This window comes from Oenanthe melanoleuca, chromosome 4, assembly GCF_029582105.1.
Source record: "Oenanthe melanoleuca isolate GR-GAL-2019-014 chromosome 4, OMel1.0, whole genome shotgun sequence".
Classification (NCBI taxonomy): Eukaryota; Metazoa; Chordata; class Aves; order Passeriformes; family Muscicapidae; genus Oenanthe; species Oenanthe melanoleuca.
Window position 1 is genome coordinate 18939829 of NC_079337.1, and position 19230 is coordinate 18959058.

Consider the following 19230-nt stretch of genomic DNA (forward strand, 5'->3'; position numbering starts at 1 on the left):
AATCACCCCACTTTGGACACATTTTTTAAAAATGGAGACATTACTGAACATCTGCTTTAACTGTGTCAATTTCAGATATGCTTTACTTGTTGTGAAATGTTGACTGTGTGAGAGGTCAAGGCATGAAACAGTTTTGTGGAGCATGGCTTTGTGAAAAAAGTGTAATCAAGATATCCTTGAATTTTTCTGTCCTTCCAAAATGACAAAAAACTTGTATTTATAGCTTGAATTCAATAGTTGTATAGAGCTAAATCAAGAAACAGTACAGATTTTTGAAAGGCATGTAGATTAGATGTGACATGTTGAAAATATGTGTCTAAGATGTGAAGTTGTGGTAATACCTGTTGCTTGTGATTTCTTTCTGGTGTTGCTTTCTGTATATCTTGAAAACCACCAAAGTGATGGGTATGCTTCTGAGCTGAAGCCTCATGTAAATCTGTTATTCACTGCTTTTTGAGCAGTCAGAAATTATTGTTTTATTATTATGAGGGAAATCACAGCAAAAAAAGGGGCTTTTTTGTTAGAGGTAGCAGCAAGTAACAGGGGAAGTAATTACAGATGTTCCTCTAAAGTCTCATAAAAGAGAACCTGGTGCTGCTTTTCTGATGGCTCATTAGTTATAAAATTTATGGGGGGAACAAAGATGCCTCTGGAAGGCCTGGTGTGCCCTGCCTGCACTCCAAGGATACTTCCTATCTAGCAGTAAGAGTTTCTTTGTCCCTTCAGCCTTATACTTCCTTAGCACGTGAAAGAAAAATTAAGTGTACTTTGCAAAGTGGATGTCTTCAGAAAGTTGGGATTTTTTTTTTTGTCATTTGCAAATGTGGTGGTTTTCTAAAGACTACTGGTTGATTTTTAAATAGTTCTGTGTTTATAGGTTCCTGAGACCATGGTTTCCAGATCCTTTGTTTCAGTTGAATTGCCTCTAAAATTGCTCATGATGGGGCTTCCTTCGAAGGCTATTGAGTGCCCAGCCCATGACCTAAAAGCAGGAAAATCTTTGAAATACTCTTCTGTCCAGCCCATGTATTTTTTTAGGGCAAAGAGATTTGCAGGGTCACTGTTCACATTCAGAATTATCTATCCTGAACACCATGTTAATTGAGCTTAAGAAATAATAGCACAAGGCCTCCAGTGACTTAGAGTGCTTGACCCAGCAGCAGTCTGGCAGCTCCTAGTTTGATTATCAAGACAACCACACATTTCTCAGACTTAAGCTAGTAGCTGGCATTTTCCTGGCAGTATTGTTTAAATTAGGTCTTGGGCAGAAAGGTCAAGGTCTGAATGGTGAGGGAGAGCCTCCAGTGACACATTCTCTGGATGCTTTCAACTGTGCCTCTTGTATTTATTCCGGCATTATTCCAGACATCTCTTCCAGTACAAGAAAGATGGAAAGGGACTATTTACAAGAGCATGTAGTGACAGAAAAAGGGGAAATGACTTCAAACTGAGAGGCTAGATTTAGATTAGAAATTAGGAAGAAATTCTTTACTGTGCAGGTGGGCAGGCAGTGGAACAGGCTGCCCAGAGAAGTTGTGGATGCCCCCTCTTTGGAAGTATTTAAGGCCAAGTTGCATGGGGCTCTGAGTAATGTGATCTAGTGGCAGGTGTCCCTGACTACAGCAGAGATTTGGAATTAAATGATCCTTAATGCCCCTTCCAACCCAAACAATTCTATGATTCTGTGATATTTTTACCTACATATATATATAAATACACAGACTTAAAAAAAAAGCTTCATGTTTTCTAGTATATCTTACTAGATCCTTAATTTAAGGAAGAGTTGCTATCACTTTACTCCTCTTTGGGATGTTTTAAAAATTTTTTTCAGTATTTTTGTGCCACTTCTCTGATGTCAGAGCAAATGACTATAGTAGAAAATTGATTTGAAGTATTTCCACACAAAGTGTCTTCTTGTACAAAGATTTGGCTGCTTAATGTTCCTGAGTTAAAACTGTTTTGATCATCCAGACAGTCTTCTGGTTTGGAAAGCAAATGTGCTTTTTGTGTGTGGGTGTGATTATTCACTGGACACCCAGGGCAGGCTGGGAGGGTAGGTTGGCCAGAGATGCTGGTATCAGACACCAAAGCTCTGCAGGCACTTACTGTTCCAGAGAAGATTTAATTTTCAGTACTACTTCAGATCATGGACTAGGAATTTCCACAGTAATTTGTTCTGGTATTGCTGCTTCAAGCCAAGCTGGTGTGTAGAAATACTGGTAATGTGTTCTTGCCTTCATAAGCCGTGCACAGCAGCAGTCTGGAGGTGCACCTGGCTGGGCAGACCTTAATGCTGAGATGATAATCTCTTGATAATCACCAGGGCCTAAAGATAGTCAGAAAGTTATGGCTCATGTGGACTATTTGTAAGTGATAAGGTTATCACAGACTTAATATGCATAGTTTTCTTTGAGACGTCTGGATTTAATGTTGAAAAGCATTTGGTAACTGCTCCAGTGTGCATCTGAGCCAGAAATCAGTCATCAGCACTTCCAGATTTGCAGTGACGTACATGTTCCAGCACACAGATGGGCTTCAGCCTGGAAAAAATAGCAGCTTGAATAAAACCAGACACAGATGCATACAACTTTGTGCAACAACATGTGGCAATTACAAAAAAGAATAATAAAATGCTATTTCAGTTGTTATATATGAGAGGTAATTACTTGATTAATTGCCAGATTGCTGAAGATTACTTAGAGGTAAATAAACATGTACCTTCAAGCAGCTGCTTTGCTTCAAATTTCAATATATCTGTGGTCTGTAGTAGGAAACTGTTATGGAGACTGGTAAACATTGTGTGGGTAACAAGTAGCTACTACATTGTTGTAGTAATTAAAATATCCTACTGTTTTGGGGTGAACTTAATGAAAGGATCTAATTCTTCTTTTCCATCTCAATTCTTTTTCAAGCTGCCTCTGGTAAAAGGAAACTAAGAGATTCTCCCACAAATTGCAAAACCAAAAATGAGCGAGTTGCAAAAAAGTCAAGAGCTAGTTATGTAAGTACTGTGCTTTTCTCTTTGTGCATTGTAAAATAAATGGAATTACCTGACTTGGTCAGTGACAGTGGCATGTTTTATCAGAAAATTAAGTCAAATCAGATCTTGCCATCTGGATAAGTTTTTTGTGCTTTTTTATTGTTGACATTCTGAATGGAATTATTTGCTTTGCTCTTCAGTGCTTGTAATTTGTATCACACCAGTCAGTTCACTGCTTGGTGGAAGTAGTTGATGGCAGGTAGCACAGTGTGGGGCTCTGAGTACCTTTCAGTTTTTGTTAACATCAGTGGGAATTGCAGGCTCTGGATCACTTGTCTGCCTCATTTCTTGTATTTCCTCCAGCACAAGTCATCTTTTGCTGTATCTTCTGCTGTTCTTTGTTATAGATGTTGCTAGAATATTTGAAACTATGATTTAAGGAAATCCTTAAAAATAATAAAGTGGTTACATTTAAAGGAATGACTACTTTGACTTCTTCTAATTAATGGGAACTGTGTCATGATCCTGGTTCATTCAGGATGGCATTTGGCAGATTTGCACAGTCCTACAGTGCTGTCATGAGGCCATCTCTCAGGCATTCCAGTAGACATCCTTGAAAGCCACTTATGTAGAGAAAGGGAATTCTGCATAAATACTGGAGGTTGGATGAAGGAGGGTGACTGTGTTGGAATTTAGGCTAATATTTCCCTCAGAACCAAATAAAGAAAACACAGTTTTCTATTAAAGGAAAAAATATTATAACTCATTTGTAATTCCTTTTTCCTGAGAGAGAGAGAGAGAGATGTGAACTGAGTTTGTTTCTCCTCATCAAACCCCTGGGTTTGGTTATGAAAGGAGGCTTTATTTAATTATTAACCAGCCAGCCTGGCAAACAATGTTTCACTGGACCTGGTTTTATACATCAGCTTGTTTTCTGTTATTAACAGTTTCATTACAATTAAAGGGGGAAGGATTGGAAAAAAACAAACATGGAATATGTTTTTTTAGAACTCATTATAGAGAGCTGTACTGAGAACTTGCAAGGTTTTTTCCTTAGTCTTGCTCTTCCCTGTGGTTCCTAAGACCAGAGCATACTTGGGCAGCTCTTCTGTGGTCTGTAGCTGCTTTCTTGCTGACAGTGTAGATTCACTGAGGAAAGGAATAATGTGCTGTTACTCAGGGTGCCTCTGGGTGATGTGGTTTGTGCTCCTCCAGCGAAGTAAATGTTGATCCAGCCTGTTGGTATCTCTGCTGTAGACAAGTAACTCTGTAACCACTTTGCGTTCAGAGCTCTAGGAAGAAACTCTAGGAAGAACTAGGAAGTTCTTAGTAGTGAATACAAAGCAGGGCAGCTTGTGGCATGTGGAAGTTTTGGCAGTTGTTAACTTACATTTCACAGTCTAATAGTAGCTGTTAGTGAAGCTATTGTTGATGAAAAGTTTTGTCAGTTTTTGATGTGACTCCATGATGCTATGACATGATATTTGTGGATTTTTTACCCATAAGTCTTAAAATAAACACACCATTTGACATGTTTGTAGGCTGTGGTGGGTTAAACACCACATGCTTAGTAAGCTAATCTGATCACCAACCTTGACATTATCTGCCTTAAATATCATCCAGAATTACTAATAACTTTTGATTTTAAAGCAAAATTAACTAGACAGTTCTAAATTATTTATATTTTGGTATATAACATTGCATTGTGTATGCTTATCAAGTAAAGAGTCCCAGTCTTTCATGATTGAAGACATTTTCTATGTGAAAGTTTTGGTTTTTCTTTGATCATTGACTATGTATGAGGAATCACTTCAGCTTGAATTTGTCTTAAGTGCTTTTATAATTTAGAGTGGCTCTTTAAAGATTAGCAATACTGATGAGGTTTTCTTCTGTTTTTATAGTTGTAATTATTATTAAACCTAATGGTTACCTTTTTTTTTACTATAGCTGGATGACTCAAACCCCAAAAGACAATGGGAGAGGCAAGAGATGCTTGTGAAGAAGTTGCAAGCTACATTCCCTGGACTGGATAAGGAGGTGAGCTGATGTCTCCCTATGGCACATCGGGTTTTGAGTTCCTAAGAAAACTGCAGCTGTTGATAGTCCATATGAAACAGTTCTTATACCAACAGCACTTCTGGAAAGAGCCTGGGGTAGGAAGGCTTTTGCTGTCCCTGCTTTTAGAATGTGGCTTGTCCTGAATTCAGAGCTATGGGATGTGGTTAGGACTACATGGAACTACTCTTCCTACATTTCTGGCCCTATGACAAGCCTAGCATAGTCAAATTTGATGGCTTATTGTAAAAATGCAAGGGGAAATGATTCCTCCCTCTCTCGCTCTTCTCCCCCAGACTGCTATTTTGCACTTTGTATTACTTTAGTACCTGGTGGTCCTCAGCAACTGCTCGAGCCCTTTCAGTACTGTGCTTGAAGCTGTTGGAAGCAAAGCTTGCACATGTGTGTTCTTACACTTTTGAAAAGTGGGGTGCAGCTCTGCCTAAACTGAGTGTACAAAGAAACGGAAAAGTTTTCTCCTTTTTTATATTTCCTTTTGTTTTGAATCATCTGATTTACAGGGGCTTTCTTTGCCTGATGTTATAAGGCACAGAAATTTACCTTGTGTTTTTCTCACATCCATGTGAAATCTCTTATTTTTTTTCTAGGAGCTGAGAGAGGTACTTGAGGAACATAACTGGGTGTTTCATGATGCACTGGAGGCCCTGAAAATATTTGCAGACGATGAGGAGGGTAAAGAAATATTTATAATTAATTTTATCCAAAGACAAAACAGACTTGTGATTCAAACATTTTTGAATGTCCAGTGATGCCAGTCCTGACAGCACCATGCCTAGAAACTTGCACTTATACTTGAAGTTAGTATTACAGAGAGGATAAAAGAAGGGAGCTTAATTTTTCTGTATTTTGATTTTTGCTCTCTAACTAGAGATAAATACCTTTGCCCTGCTGATACAGATAGGCATGAAAAGTTGTAATTACCTGTGGGTATCTCTTAAAATGTATTTTGGTACATGTTAAAGCTGATACCTACTCCCTTCCTGCTTGTTTAAAAAAAGGTTTGTTTTTTAACTGCACTATTTGTAAGTTAATGGTTTCTAAACAAGTAATCGCAACTAACTGCATAGATAACAAGTGATATATGCTATTTTGTCCTTTTAAAATGTATTCTAGGAGAGAAACATACTAGAAACTGGCCTTGAATCATGCAACCTGTCTGTAAATACCAGTACTTTAAACGTGGTAGGGAGCAAACCCAGTTATTCCAAGTAAATCTGCAAGTTATAACTTAAGTCCTATTTAATGTGTTGATTACTTTTCAGTGTATTACACAGCTGTCAGATATGTGCATGTTTTGCTGTATCAGCTATTTAAGGCTTCTTGGGATAGGGTAGTATTCTTAATTGGATTCTTTACAAGTGGAGAGAGTTGTCAGTGCTCAGGAAGTTGTGTCCATACTGCTGCTTCTGAGAAGGCAGATGTCAGGGTTGGACTCAATCAGCAGTAAGCTGGAATTGGGAAGAAGAGAAACTTCTGCACTGCAACTGTTCTCTTGCAATGAAGGAATCAAAACCCTTGCAAGGCACTTCTGAAAATTAATTGCTTGTGTTGTGTAAATAACTTCTGGCTTATTTTAGGACACCTGAGTTATTTTTGGTTGGAGATGCCTCATTCTTTGAATGTTTTTTTAACAAGTGCGTGTTTTCATTGTCCCACCCAAAATACTGTACTACAATGCATTAAAATGGAAAAAATATATCATTTTCTTGGTGAAAGGAGGCTTGTTTTCTCAAGTCGGCAGAATTAATATCTCTGCAGTCAGGTGCAGTAGGACCAGTATCTCATCTTAAGGATACATCAGAGTTCTTAACTATTTGCACTTGCTTCAGAGCTTCTGCAGATCACAAATATTACATTATGTTGATCATCTCTATTTTAAGATATTTAAAACCTTCTGCTATTTGAGCATTATACAAATGAGCTTTGCTTATCCTATACTCACAGTTGGAGCTATTTACGTATTTTATACGGATTTGCTTTTCTGTTCTCTTAGTAACACCTGCTGTTGAGTCCTTTTGTATTAAATACTGGATTTGTGTTTTACACATCTGTAGGTTTTATTTTGGAAGAACAGCTAGTGTTTTCATCAGCCCCATACCAATACACGTTGACTTCTTGCCTTCTGTGTTGCACACATAGGTGTGGAATTTCCTCCCAAAAGGAAAGTTGCTGACTGGACCGAAGCCTCCCCTGAGAGCCAGAGTGAGGAGAGTAAAGCTAAGACAAAACAGAAAGCTTCTGAAGAAGAGCAGAATGGCTTTCAGAAAAAGGACAAAGGCAAAAGGAGCATTTGGAGTGCTGAAAGAGAAACAGAATACATGGAGGACGAGTCTGCTTCCGAAGACGGCGGAAGCTCCCTGGATGAGGACTACGGCAGCGGTGACGAAGTGATGGAGGATGGCTACAAAGCAAAAATCCTCAGCTTCCTGCAGGATGCTTCCCTGAGCGAACTGACTCTGATTCCCCAGTGTTCTCAGAAAAAGGCTCAGAAAATAATAGCACTCCGGCCCTTTAACAGCTGGGAGGCTCTGGTAGGTCTGCATTCTTCCTTTCCTATTCCCAGCCTGCCTAGAGTCAAGGTGGCTTCAGCCTAGGGAGGCTTAGATGGGTGGCCTTATCCTCATTAGGCTAAAATGCTATGTTCCTCCTAAGCCAATAGCATTTCAAATAGTGTCATATGACCTGATTTTGAATGAATTAAGGGGTGATTTTTCTGGAAAACTCAAGCTGATTGGCTGACATTACTGTCACTCACTCTGTAGCACAGAAAGTTGGTTGATTTCACTGCAGAAGGAGAAATTAGAGCTTTCACTTGAGAAGGAGGTGTTTGCTAGCCTGTTCTGAGCTCTTGTGGCTGAAAACCCACGCAGGAGGGAAGAATGTGGCAGGACTTTACTGCAGACACTTGCATAGCAGCAGCAGCTTCCAGGCTAGTTCCACGATTGAAGAAGCCAGGATGGATATTTTCAGTTTCAGGCAAGAAATGGTCGTTCTCTTTTTTTTTCTTCTTTTGTGCCTTTATTCTACTGCAGCTTAGTGTCTAGCATGGTTTTGCTAGCTAAGCAATGCAGCCATTTTTAGTGGAGTGAGTTGCAGTGTTTTATTAATGAAAGGTAAAGCATCAGAAGGCTAAGCCACAATGCACCACGGAAGGGAAAACAGTATCTGTTGGTAAGTACATTATCTACTCTTGCTTCATTGTTACTTTCAGGTGTTTACCATGGCTTGTTTGTAGACTTCACATTTCATACAGTTTCAGTTAACTGCGAGACCTCAGGCCTGCTAAGAGCAATGCCCTGGTAAGAAATTTGTAGTGCGTTACAGCAGATTCTCTTGATTTAATGAATTAGTGCTTTGGTTTTTAAAGCAGTAACACAGGCCTTTTTTACAAAATTATTTGTGTTCTTTTTATCAGTGTGCTTTCTGAACCCCCTCCCCCCCCCCACTTATATAAGCATTAGCTTCTTCAGTATGTGTAAAACAATAACCTTTATTATTCAGTGTGTGAAATATATTACCACAAAACAGTAAGAGAAACAGAATTTTAAGGAGAACAAAATGATCTTTGTGTGTTTTGTTGTAAGGAGAGGGGGGGCAGACAAGAAGACGATACTTGAAAAAAATACAAGGTACTGGTATGCAGCAAAAGAAATCCGTTTTGCCCCAAGCCTTTGGCTTCTCATAGAACATCTGTCACACAGCTATTTCTAAACTTGTTGGATTTTGTCTGAGCTTAATTCTTTGCAGAAGTATTTGCTACAGGGCTCTTCTGCTTTTCTTTGTGTAAAGTATTTTACAGTAAAAGAAAAAGCTGCATGGGCCTGTTTGCATTCGAAATTTGTCTTTCATGAAGATTGCTGCTGTCAGCAGCCACATGTTTATATAGTATTGTGGATACTTGCCTGGAGTAGAAGTGGTTTGCAGCAGATTTTAGCAGATGTTTTGTATCTGTATGTGGATTTAATTGTTTATAAAGATCCAGTAGCTCAGTAACCCAGTGTTCTTCCTACCAATTAATAAGAATGGTTAGAAAAATGGAGAGAGCTGATTCAGTTAGACCATTAAAGAAATTGGCTTAGTTTTAAGATCTCTTTTTTACTTTAATGCTATCTTGTGTAACACAATGTCAGGTACTACAAGTTGTTACCACTTGTTCATTATTAGAATTGAGGGCGATATTAAGACTCTCAGTCTGAGATTAAAAACTAAAGCCTACTTATTTGTAAATTGAATGTTTTATTCCAGGAAGACATAAACGAGAATGTCTTTTTTTTTTTTTTTTTTTTTTTTTTTTTTTTTTTTTTGTTCTGAACAGTTTTTTTTTAAAGTTGCACTAAGCTATTTTGTTTCCAAGAGGATTTAAATTAATTTCATAAGCTCATAGGGTTAATAAGGGCACTCATAAATACTTACTCTTTGGAGTAGGTATTTCAAGTGTTTTACCTAATCTAGTAATGCTTAAAACACATTGAAAAAATTGAGTATACATGGTTCTCACAATAAACGGAGAGAGTCCGTGCTCACAAAGATTATTTCCTTTGGCAATTTAGAAATGCCTGCTATGTAGGTCAAGTATATTTTCCAGGAGGACAGTTTTATCCAGTCGTTAGTGCTGGATATGACCAGATGGGAAAGACTTCTCTCAAACACCAGCTTGCATAAAGAGCACTCGGATATGTCCTTGAGGCTTTAGGGGTCTGTCTCCTTGGAGAAGTGAGCAAGGTGTGCAAGGACTGGTGGCCCCTCTCTAGAATACATTGTGTGCACAGGGAAAGTAACAAAAGAAATTGGGATGTCTTTTCTGAGAGCACCTCTCTGAGTGCTCGTCATATTCACAACCAAATATTGCACACTGCTTTCTGAGGCAGAGGCTTTGGAAAGGTAGGCCCAGGTGCTTCTGCAAAGCTCAAGCTTGGAGCTGAGATATAAGAGGAGGTGTGATGGGCAAATAGGAGACAATGAGGAGCAGCTCTGCACTGCTGGGAATTATTGATTAGAATAGAAGGGGAGCTTATGAGCAGTAGACAAACTGAAGGACAGTCAGAAGAAAGCATGGTTGTGAGAGCTACGAAGAGGGGCGGGACAAACTCCAGGAGTGTCGTCATCTATGGAGGGGAAGGTGAAGCAAAAGATCAGACCACGCTGCAGGACAGGGTGGAGAGGAAAGTTCACGTATGTCTTGGTCTTATATCATATTTTAGGTAGATTTTGTGCAAGGGGCCAGTGTTCAGTGATGTTTCTCGTTGCAGGCCTGCTCTGTGCTGGCCTCATGCTCTATACCTCCTCCAGACAGACATGAGGTAGTAGACCAACAGCTGCTGAGACCTGCTCTCCTGGTGGGTGTTGTCACAGAGTCATAGCAATCCTGAGTTGGAAGGGACGATAACAAAGCCAGTCTCCTGGCCTGGCACAGGACAGCCCCAGGAGTCACACCGTCACACCTGCCTGAGAGTATTGTCCAAACAATTCCAGAACTCTGTCGCGCTGGTGTTGTGACCGCTTCCCTGGGGAGCCTGTGCCAGTGCCCAGCCACCCTCTGGGTGAAGACCCTTTTCCTGATATCCAGCCTAAACCTCCTGTGACATAGCTTCAGGCCGTTCCCTCAGGTCCTGTCCCTGGTCACCACAGAGAAAAGATCTGTGCTGGCATTCCTGGTTCCCCTTAGGAGGAAGTTGTAACTGCAGTGAGGTCTCCTCTCAGTCTCCTGTGCTGGCTTCTCACCTTTTTTGTTTGCTTTGAGGTCCTGATGATACCCCACTGGCTCACACTGTGGACCAGCAGATTTTCGTTCCTTTCCTTGATAGAAGCACTTCTGGGCACTAGTTGCCCTTCCTCCCCATCCTAACTCCTCTAAACACTCATTGGTGCTTAATTATATTTTAACAATGCTCTCATTTCCAAACTGTGGAATTGCCCAGTGTTGGATACTGCAGCACTCAGCGCCATTTCTCACCAGAGAGACTGTGAGCGCAGTCATGTGAGGGCAGTACTTGCCTGGGTTCACTGTGCATCAAGAAACAAAAGCAGAGCCTAGACTGGCTCACAGAGGAGCTCAGCTGAGGTTTTGGGGTCTGGATTGGTGGTTTTGCAATTTTCTGCTTCCTCTAGTAAATATGGGAGAGGAACTGGAGAGGGTTTAATGCTATTCAGTTTCTTATTTTTAAGGTGTATAACCATTACCTGTCTGGATTTCCTATTAGTGCAAAAACATATGTATCTATGTGAGACTTGCTGTTTCCTCTTGTTTTTGTCATTTACAGTATTACTCTATCGCAAAATGAGATGGCTAATTTAGCATTTAAAGACTTTGTGGTCTACAGAATACACACGAGTTAAACTGATGAAAGTATTACATTGAAGTGCTGACACAGCACATCACTTTTAGGGGAATGGGAGAACTGAGCTGTCAGAGGTGGTGCTTGTCCATTGTAATCTGTACACTGCAGCAGTGTATGAGCTAGGCGGTACAGACTCAAGGGACAGTAGCTCCACCTTTTTTGCCATCTCATTTTGTTCAGCTGCACATGTACAAACTGCCACAAAAACCAAACTCCAGAGCCACTTTGCACCAAAGCCAGCTGAAGGGAAGCAGCAAATGCATCAGGTTAGCAATGAGAAGCTGCTTACAGTAGAACTGGAGTTTGTTGATTGAGGCTGAGGTTAATTTTCACTCGTAGGCATTAAAGGGAAAGCCTTCATCATCTGCAAGTGGTGTAAAGTGCTGGTGTGGCAATTCCAAGTGTGCTGGGAGAGCTCATAGGTTCAGTTTCCATGATGGTCTCACATTTTTGGACCTCATTTGAAAGAAGCTGAACGTGGGAGGGTGTCAGAACCTCTGGAAAGCAAAGGCCACCTGTGGATCTGCTTTGTGTTCTGAGCAGGGTAACACCCTGCATTTTACATGTAAACCAGTGGCTAAAGTATTTCTTGTTGCAACTTGGACGTGGATGTTAATGTGCTGACATGAAACAATACAATTTCTGTTAATAACAGATGGCTCAATTCTCCACACCTTTATTTATGGATTGCAGGATTTCTATTCACGCCAACCAGGGCTTTAGTCATCAAAACAAATGTCGAAATTTTGTAGGCACTTATTAAATACTATGTTCTTTCTTATTTCTAAATAGAGGTGTCTATTTAGAAAACATCTTTACAGGTGTTGACGTGCACCTTAGCCTGGTCTAACCTATGAGTATTGGTAAACTTTCTGGGGTTTGTTTAAAATGGAAAAAACACAAACAAAGGCATACCCCCAAACTGTAATTGCCTCCATTTATTTTTAAAGTATTTTTCTAATGAAAGCTGTTTTTTAAATTATAATTTAATTTACTCTGGTTATACTCTTCACCTTAACAAGACTTGCTTTTGGTCTGCAATGTGGCAATATTGGTGAGTTACTTAACATATAATAGCTGGATCATATGACTCTTTTTTTTATGGAGGGAATTCTTGGAGGATATATACATCTGAAGTCTTGTGCTAAATTTTAACAGATCCCTGGACTAAAATTCAGAAAAATCTGTGTGAAAACTACTTTTGTTTTAATACAAGAATGATGAAGCCAAAACATCTTGTATTCTTCAATTCTTTAAATCCATCAATAAACAAAAAAAGATGCCTGTTCTTTACAGTGAAATATGCATAACTACTCAAGAAAAATACTATAATTACAAATATGACTCCAATTACTGCAGAAACATTTTTAGTGGTAGGTTTTACACTTTCTGTAGATGGCTCTACATGGAATTTAGGAGAAATCAATGGGCCTGAAGGGCCTGTTTTGATAAAACTTCAGGCTGCTTATCTGTGGCATGTAAAATATTCATACTGTGATGAAGATCTGAAATTTAGAGGAAGGAAATACATGCTAGCCCTAACTAGTGAGGACTTGAGGAAGCAAGTGGTGGAAGTAAGGCTTCTTTGTACTGACAGTACTTGGTGACCACAGAAAGCCTGGCACAATGCCTAAGTCTGGTTTGACTACCTTTGTGGTAGAGTTAGAACTGGAATCAAGTAATGCTGAGACCCACACAGACCCATAACAAAATGTAATGACTTTTATTCTAGGTTCATTTGTTTGCCTTGATGCCTATAGTATACTTACATCTCATATCTTTAAACTCTATCAGATACTAAAAGGGCATCTTGATGAGAATCAGTGCTTTTTTTCCCTTCCTTTTGGGGTTTTGTTCTGTTAGTGTGCCTGGCCTTCAAAGGTGCCTTTGCACTGTATGTTGCCTCCCGTTGAGAACTTTGAGTTTAAAGTGCTTGTATTTTACCTTAGAAACTGTTCAAATAATTTGTATCTCTTAAGATTTCATGCTTCACAATGTGAGGAGCTTCAATGATAGTCTTCAGTGTGGATTCACACAATTGCAGTGGGCCAAGTATAAGGAGTATTTGGAGTTTTGAGAGAAGATCGGGGTGCTGATGCTCCTTCCTCCTTGAATTACTGCCTGCAATAGTCCACTGCAGCAGCTGTGGATTTTCACTACAGGTGCTATTACCACCGTTCATAGATTTTTTTATTACTATTTTTCAGTTTACAAAAATGACGAAGACTTCTGGTTTGTCAGAAGATATAGTCTGGAATTGCAAGATACTGCTGAAGGAGAGGGATGTGGTTCTAAAGCTCATGAATAAATGTGAAGACATTTCCAATAAACTGACAAAACAGGTAACCAGGATTACTAGAGATGGAGGATGTGGATGGAACATAGAGCAACCCTCCATTCTGAATCGCAGGTATCTCTCATTTTTATACTTCAGAAGGGTTTTGGACAGTGAGGTGTACTTGAAGACCAGGGTTTTCAGAACTGTAATCTCTGAAAGTAGAGTTGCAGATTTTTGATACTTAGTGATACTTAGTGAGCTAAAAAGTTAGTGTTTTACTTCCTCCTGTTTCTGATGAATGTATCAGCCAACCTGAAGCAATGGAAGCATGAGTTGTCAACTTAATTCAAATAAAAGCCCAAGCAAACCTGCTTCTTTAATGGGGGACAGATTTCAAATAGGATTCAATTTCAAAAATGCTACATTGGAACACATCTGAGCAAACTGGGCAGGTTTATCAGCTAGATGAAAGACTATGGTCAGAAAGTTCAGATGTACAAAGTAATTTGAAACTCTGTCCAGTTGGAGTGGCAGCAGGGATGTGTTGAGGGGAAGGATTTCTTTCAGAGAGGTAAATTGGTAAGGATCTCCAAATGGATATTAGATGGAATGAAAATGGATATGGTGGAGGGTTAGGAAGTGTAGGGGTGTAGTGAGAGTGGCCTAAGTAGCATCTTGAATTCCATTTGGATGCTGCTACAAGTAAATAGCAAAAGGATTCTCAGCTGTGTGAAAATAAAACCTGGGAGAAAGCAGGAAGTCTTTGAAGGAAGGATGTCAATGACACTTCTTCTTTGAAAAAAGTGCTGAACAAGGTGACTTGCTGTTGCATGTGTTTTGTGGGTTTTGAGTTTGGGTTTTTCTTTGATGCTAATGCAAACAGTGGTTGTACAACATAGCAAAATTAGGGATGCAGCTGCAAAATGCCACTTCATTGTGTATTTTTAAAATGAGTGGTTCTGTAACTGCTTTTATCTGGTTGTGTATCACTGATTGTAGAAGAGAAGTATTTCTTTTGTTACTTTGCTCATTTTTAGATCTATGAAAACAAATAGGCAACTCATTTTGTGTACATGTGACTGATTAAGAAAGTGTTTGGTTTTCGCTACACAAAGAGGTCTGGAGTGAAAATAAAGGCAGTGTTAAACCTGCCAGTCTGTGATCACCATAAGTGTAAAATTGTGTTTCCTGGAGAAACAAATAAAAGGTAATAATAAACTTGATTGTTTTTAACAGTTTGAAACTGAAGCCATATCAGAAGATTGGTTTGAACTGGTTAGCACTGCTGTATAAGCATGGATTGAATGGCATCTTGGCTGATGAAATGGTAAGTGTGAAACCACTTATTTATGATTCGTTAAAATTTTGCAAAAAAGACTTTGTTATATTCTTGCTTCGAAACCTCAGGCAAGTTATAAGTGATCTTAAATTGCAAACAGTTCTCCAGGATCTTAGAAGCTGCTGAACTCCTTTCTATTTGAAAATCAAAGGTAGCCTAGGATTCATGGACACTGACAATTACAAGTCACATGGTGTTTTCTGATGCAGTGGAACTGGTTTCTGCTACAACAAGTTATTTTCAAACCATTGAGTTTAACAGCTCCTTGCCCAAGAATATAATTCATTCTACTTTTCCAGCATTTAGTGTATGAGCCCCTATTTTCTCCATTTCTTAATCAGTTTCAAAACAGGCAGATAACAATGCAGGAAAAACCAAGTGAGTAGAAACTTTCTCTGCTTCTCCAGAATCAGCATTTCCACCATCTCTTGTCATGACATTCCCCATCGACTTTGAGCTAAGAGAGATGAGCTTATGGGTTTGAGGTTTTGTTAAATGCTGACACCACCCATATTTGTACAACAGAAAAAAACTTACTGATGCAGCTGCTGGATTCATGGTCTGTTGTTTTTCATCCTGGCTGCTGTTCATATTCTGATGAACTATGAATGAAAGCACTGCTTTGCCTGGCTATGACTTAAGCAGTGTTTCTCAACTTCTCTATATCTCATGTTAATTAAAAATGTGTGTGTTTTGTGGTAGATATGTGAAGTTTTTAAATTCATGATGCAGAAAACCAGAAAAGTGAGTGTTGGTGGAAATGTAGGCTTATCTTAAATCTGATTCCCATATTAAATTCCACTTCAGAAATAACTGGAATACCCTTTCAGTACAACTGATTCAAATGGAAATAAACATTTAGTTTCCAAGTAATCATTTTTCAGTACCATTGGTTCAGGAAGGTAAATTTTTGAAAATTAATTGAGGGATGAACTTGAACTAAAAAGAAAAACTTCATAAATTGGAAAGAGGAATCTTTGTTCAAATATTGAGCTGAAATGATAATGAAGTTTGACTGAGGTTGTACTTAAGAAGGAATTGTCTTCTGTAAAATTGGTTAAATGGAACAAATTTTCTAATCAGATTTCCAGTCTTTGCTGGGCCATCACTACACTGTAATTGTCTTATGAGTTCAAAACACTTTTATGTCCCACAGATTGTAAATTTTGTTTAAATGGTTTTATTTTCTCTTAGGGCTTAGGAAAAACAATTCAAGCTATTGCATTTCTGGCTTATCTCTACCAAGAGGGCAATAGAGGTCCCCATTTGATAGTTGTGCCAGCTTCAACGTTAGGTAAGTTACAAGCTTCAAAAATATTTTTGCTAGAGAAAAAAATCCCCAAACCAGTCATGGACATACAGTAAAGCAAAGATAATTTAATGAAAGAAAATTTGGTTTTATTATGGTGGTACTCAACTTCTTAAGTAATTTGAGTTGGAATGCAGACCATACTGCAGGCATGCTTGTTCTGAATTAATTAGACTTAGCATGGAACTTTTTTAGATAATCTGTCTGCCTCAAAAAAATGAAGCTGCTTGTTACAATCTGAACTTGTGCAGCAAAGCAATCTTTTTACCTTTTGAATATTGGCTGAACTTCCTAGTCTTCAGGCTGTGCTTAGGGTTAGGTTTCATGACACTTAAACATGCACTGTCTCTTTTCGTCTTTACTGCACAGCATCTGTCAAAGCAGATAAAAATCCTAAAATGATGAGGCTAGCTGTCTTTTACTTGTGTGTTCTGATTGTTTTATGGCCTCAGTTGAAATTGGAAAGAGTATGGTGGAATGAAATGTCAGCAAAGCTGATGAGATTGAGGAGAAGATGGTTCTTGATGGAGTTAAATTTGGATTTGCTGAATGACAACGGGGAACTAAAAAGCTGAATTTAGAAAGTAAATGCTGCTTTCAATGTAAAATACTTGAGCTTCAAAAATTTCTCTTGACGTATCAAAAAAGTTTCCAGTTGTTCAACTGAGGTCTAAAATCATTATTTTTAGTGTTCTTTCAAACTTCACTGGAACCCACTTTTTAAAACAACTCTTAATTAATGCATATATTACTTAAAACCGGAGGTGTATGTTAGGATGTGAACAAAGGTGCTTTTGTGAAGTCGGTCTCAGAGTCCAAAATGTAGAGGCAGGTTGACAGTGCCTCGGCAGTTCAATCTGCTTGCAGCTTTCCTGGCACTTTTCTAGGGTGTCTCCTCATCCCTGATCTAGGTCCAGCCCCTTCCCAAGTGGCATTTAGCAGAGTCTCCCTCTTCTGCTGTGGTTTGGGGTCAGCACATGTGTTGGCTGTCAAGCAGCTGCCCCAGGGGCACAGCAGCGTTGCCTGTGGCCACTGTGCTGCTGCACACCTGGAGCTGCACAGCCAGGATGTCAGCCCTGTCTGCTCCCAGAGGCACTGTCTCCCCTGGTGACATTCTTCTGCAGGCAAGTACTGGCAGATTAAGTCATTTGCTCTCTGGGGATTTAACTGTCTAGAGAAGAACAAACCAAGCTGCAAAGTTAGAAATTGTATCTATTTCACACAGTGGTTGCAGACCCTGCAGAGCCTGCTCCTGCAGGAGTTGAAAGTACAAGCTGGTTGAGTTACTAAAAAGCCCAGTTGGGGTTGGTTCAGTTTCTTATGTATCAGTTTTCCAGTTTTAAGACAGAATGTTTCTTAACTTCAGGAGAATTTAAAGGGATTTTCATTAAAATCTGATGTTGTGTTTGATGCCGAGGTGTGAAACAGTAAGGCATAATAAAGTATAAATGACTTGACTGGGTTTTGTTTTAATGTTGTCTTACAGATAACTGGATAAGAGAAGTTCACCTATGGTGTCCTGAACTGAATGTCCTCTTTTACTATGGTGAGGAATCTAGTTAAGAAATTAATCCAGTAATACAGTTGCTTGCATGGCCAGTGTAAGAAAAGATAAATTGCTCATGGCAGTGTTGTTTTAAGACAGTTGTTTAAGTACAGATTTATTGATGGTGATTTCTTTGCAATGTCTTTAATTGTTACATGTCTAAAATATATGTAATTGTACTCATTTTATGTCTTCTCCTTCTTTAGGATCCCAAGAAGATAGGAAACATCTCAGGGTGGACATTCATAATAAAGCTGTTGATTTCAATGTGATTGTGACTACGTAAGTACAGTTAAACACTACGAACTGAGCTTTAGTGAGGTCCTGCTGACCTCTAGTGGTACAAGAAACCAGACAGTTTTAGGAGCTGGGTTTCAGATAATGGTTAACTAAGGTTTTGTGATTGTGTAAGAGGGTGCTTTAGGTATGTATCTGTCAGTATGTATATTACAGATAGTGTTACATTGTAGTAGACTTCAGCAAATTTTTTGGAAGTGTTACTGAGTGTGTTGGCTCATCAAGTAAACTGAAATTATTTGCCAGTAATAAACTTCTGTTGTGATTGGTTACTTCCAGGCAGTATTACTGCCCCTCATGTACTTTCTCCATAATTTTTAACAATATTAGAGAACTTAATTTGATTGTGGTAACAGTACATTTATTTCCAGAGAGAGGCTAAGTGCAAGTGATATTTGTCTCTGACAGATACAACTCTGCAATCAGCAGCTCAGAAGATCGAGGACTGTTCCGCAAGCTGAAGCTTCACTATGCAATTTTTGATGAAGGTCATATGCTCAAGAACATGAGCTCTATCCGCTACCAGCACCTCATGACAATTAATGTAAGATGTTCAGTTATTGCTGGGTTAGAGGGGACACCTCCTGGGTTTTCTGTTTTGTAGTTACAAGCACAGGGAAAATGGAATACTAACTGTAAAGTTCAGGTACACGTAACTTTAGAGAAACTACAGTATGCAAGTGGATTTAAGTGTTGGTGTGGTCTAAGGAGTGGATCTTACACTGTGATCTCTTTCAGGGACCTAAGTTCCCAAAGAAACGTGATAAATTTCCGGTACCATCCTTACAGTGATGGTAGTGCTTAAGTTTCAGTATTAAGCAAATTTTTTTTTTTCCTAGTGATATCCCGTAGTAGTAAAGATTTTAAAAACGCTATTCTGATTACTTGTGCTGCAACCTTGTAGTATTTAAGGACCTGCTCTGATAGGGCTATGTAAGAGGATCCAGCTTGAAAATATTTTTCTTGTGCCTTGCAGTCTGAGTAAGTGGAGTTTTGAAAAATATTTGAGTACAGGTCTTTCTCTGAATATTATGATCTAGCACTGTAGTATTTGTACAATAACAATA

At 39.1% G+C, this 19230-nt stretch overlaps 1 protein-coding gene across 2 annotated transcripts in view; it reads left to right on the forward strand.

Moving 5' to 3' along the window:
• SMARCAD1 (SWI/SNF-related, matrix-associated actin-dependent regulator of chromatin, subfamily a, containing DEAD/H box 1) overlaps positions 1 to 19230 on the forward strand; it is a 42133-nt gene that overhangs the window by 15687 nt on the left and 7216 nt on the right. For both annotated transcript variants that reach the window (XM_056490447.1, XM_056490448.1), the window contains 10 exons: positions 2913 to 3001; positions 4928 to 5017; positions 5644 to 5728; positions 7196 to 7587; positions 13602 to 13804; positions 14909 to 14999; positions 16206 to 16305; positions 17807 to 17866; positions 18073 to 18148; positions 18572 to 18707. In XM_056490447.1, the coding sequence (XP_056346422.1) occupies positions 2913 to 3001; positions 4928 to 5017; positions 5644 to 5728; positions 7196 to 7587; positions 13602 to 13804; positions 14909 to 14999; positions 16206 to 16305; positions 17807 to 17866; positions 18073 to 18148; positions 18572 to 18707 (1322 nt within the window). The remainder of the gene's footprint in view (positions 1 to 2912; positions 3002 to 4927; positions 5018 to 5643; positions 5729 to 7195; positions 7588 to 13601; positions 13805 to 14908; positions 15000 to 16205; positions 16306 to 17806; positions 17867 to 18072; positions 18149 to 18571; positions 18708 to 19230) is intronic.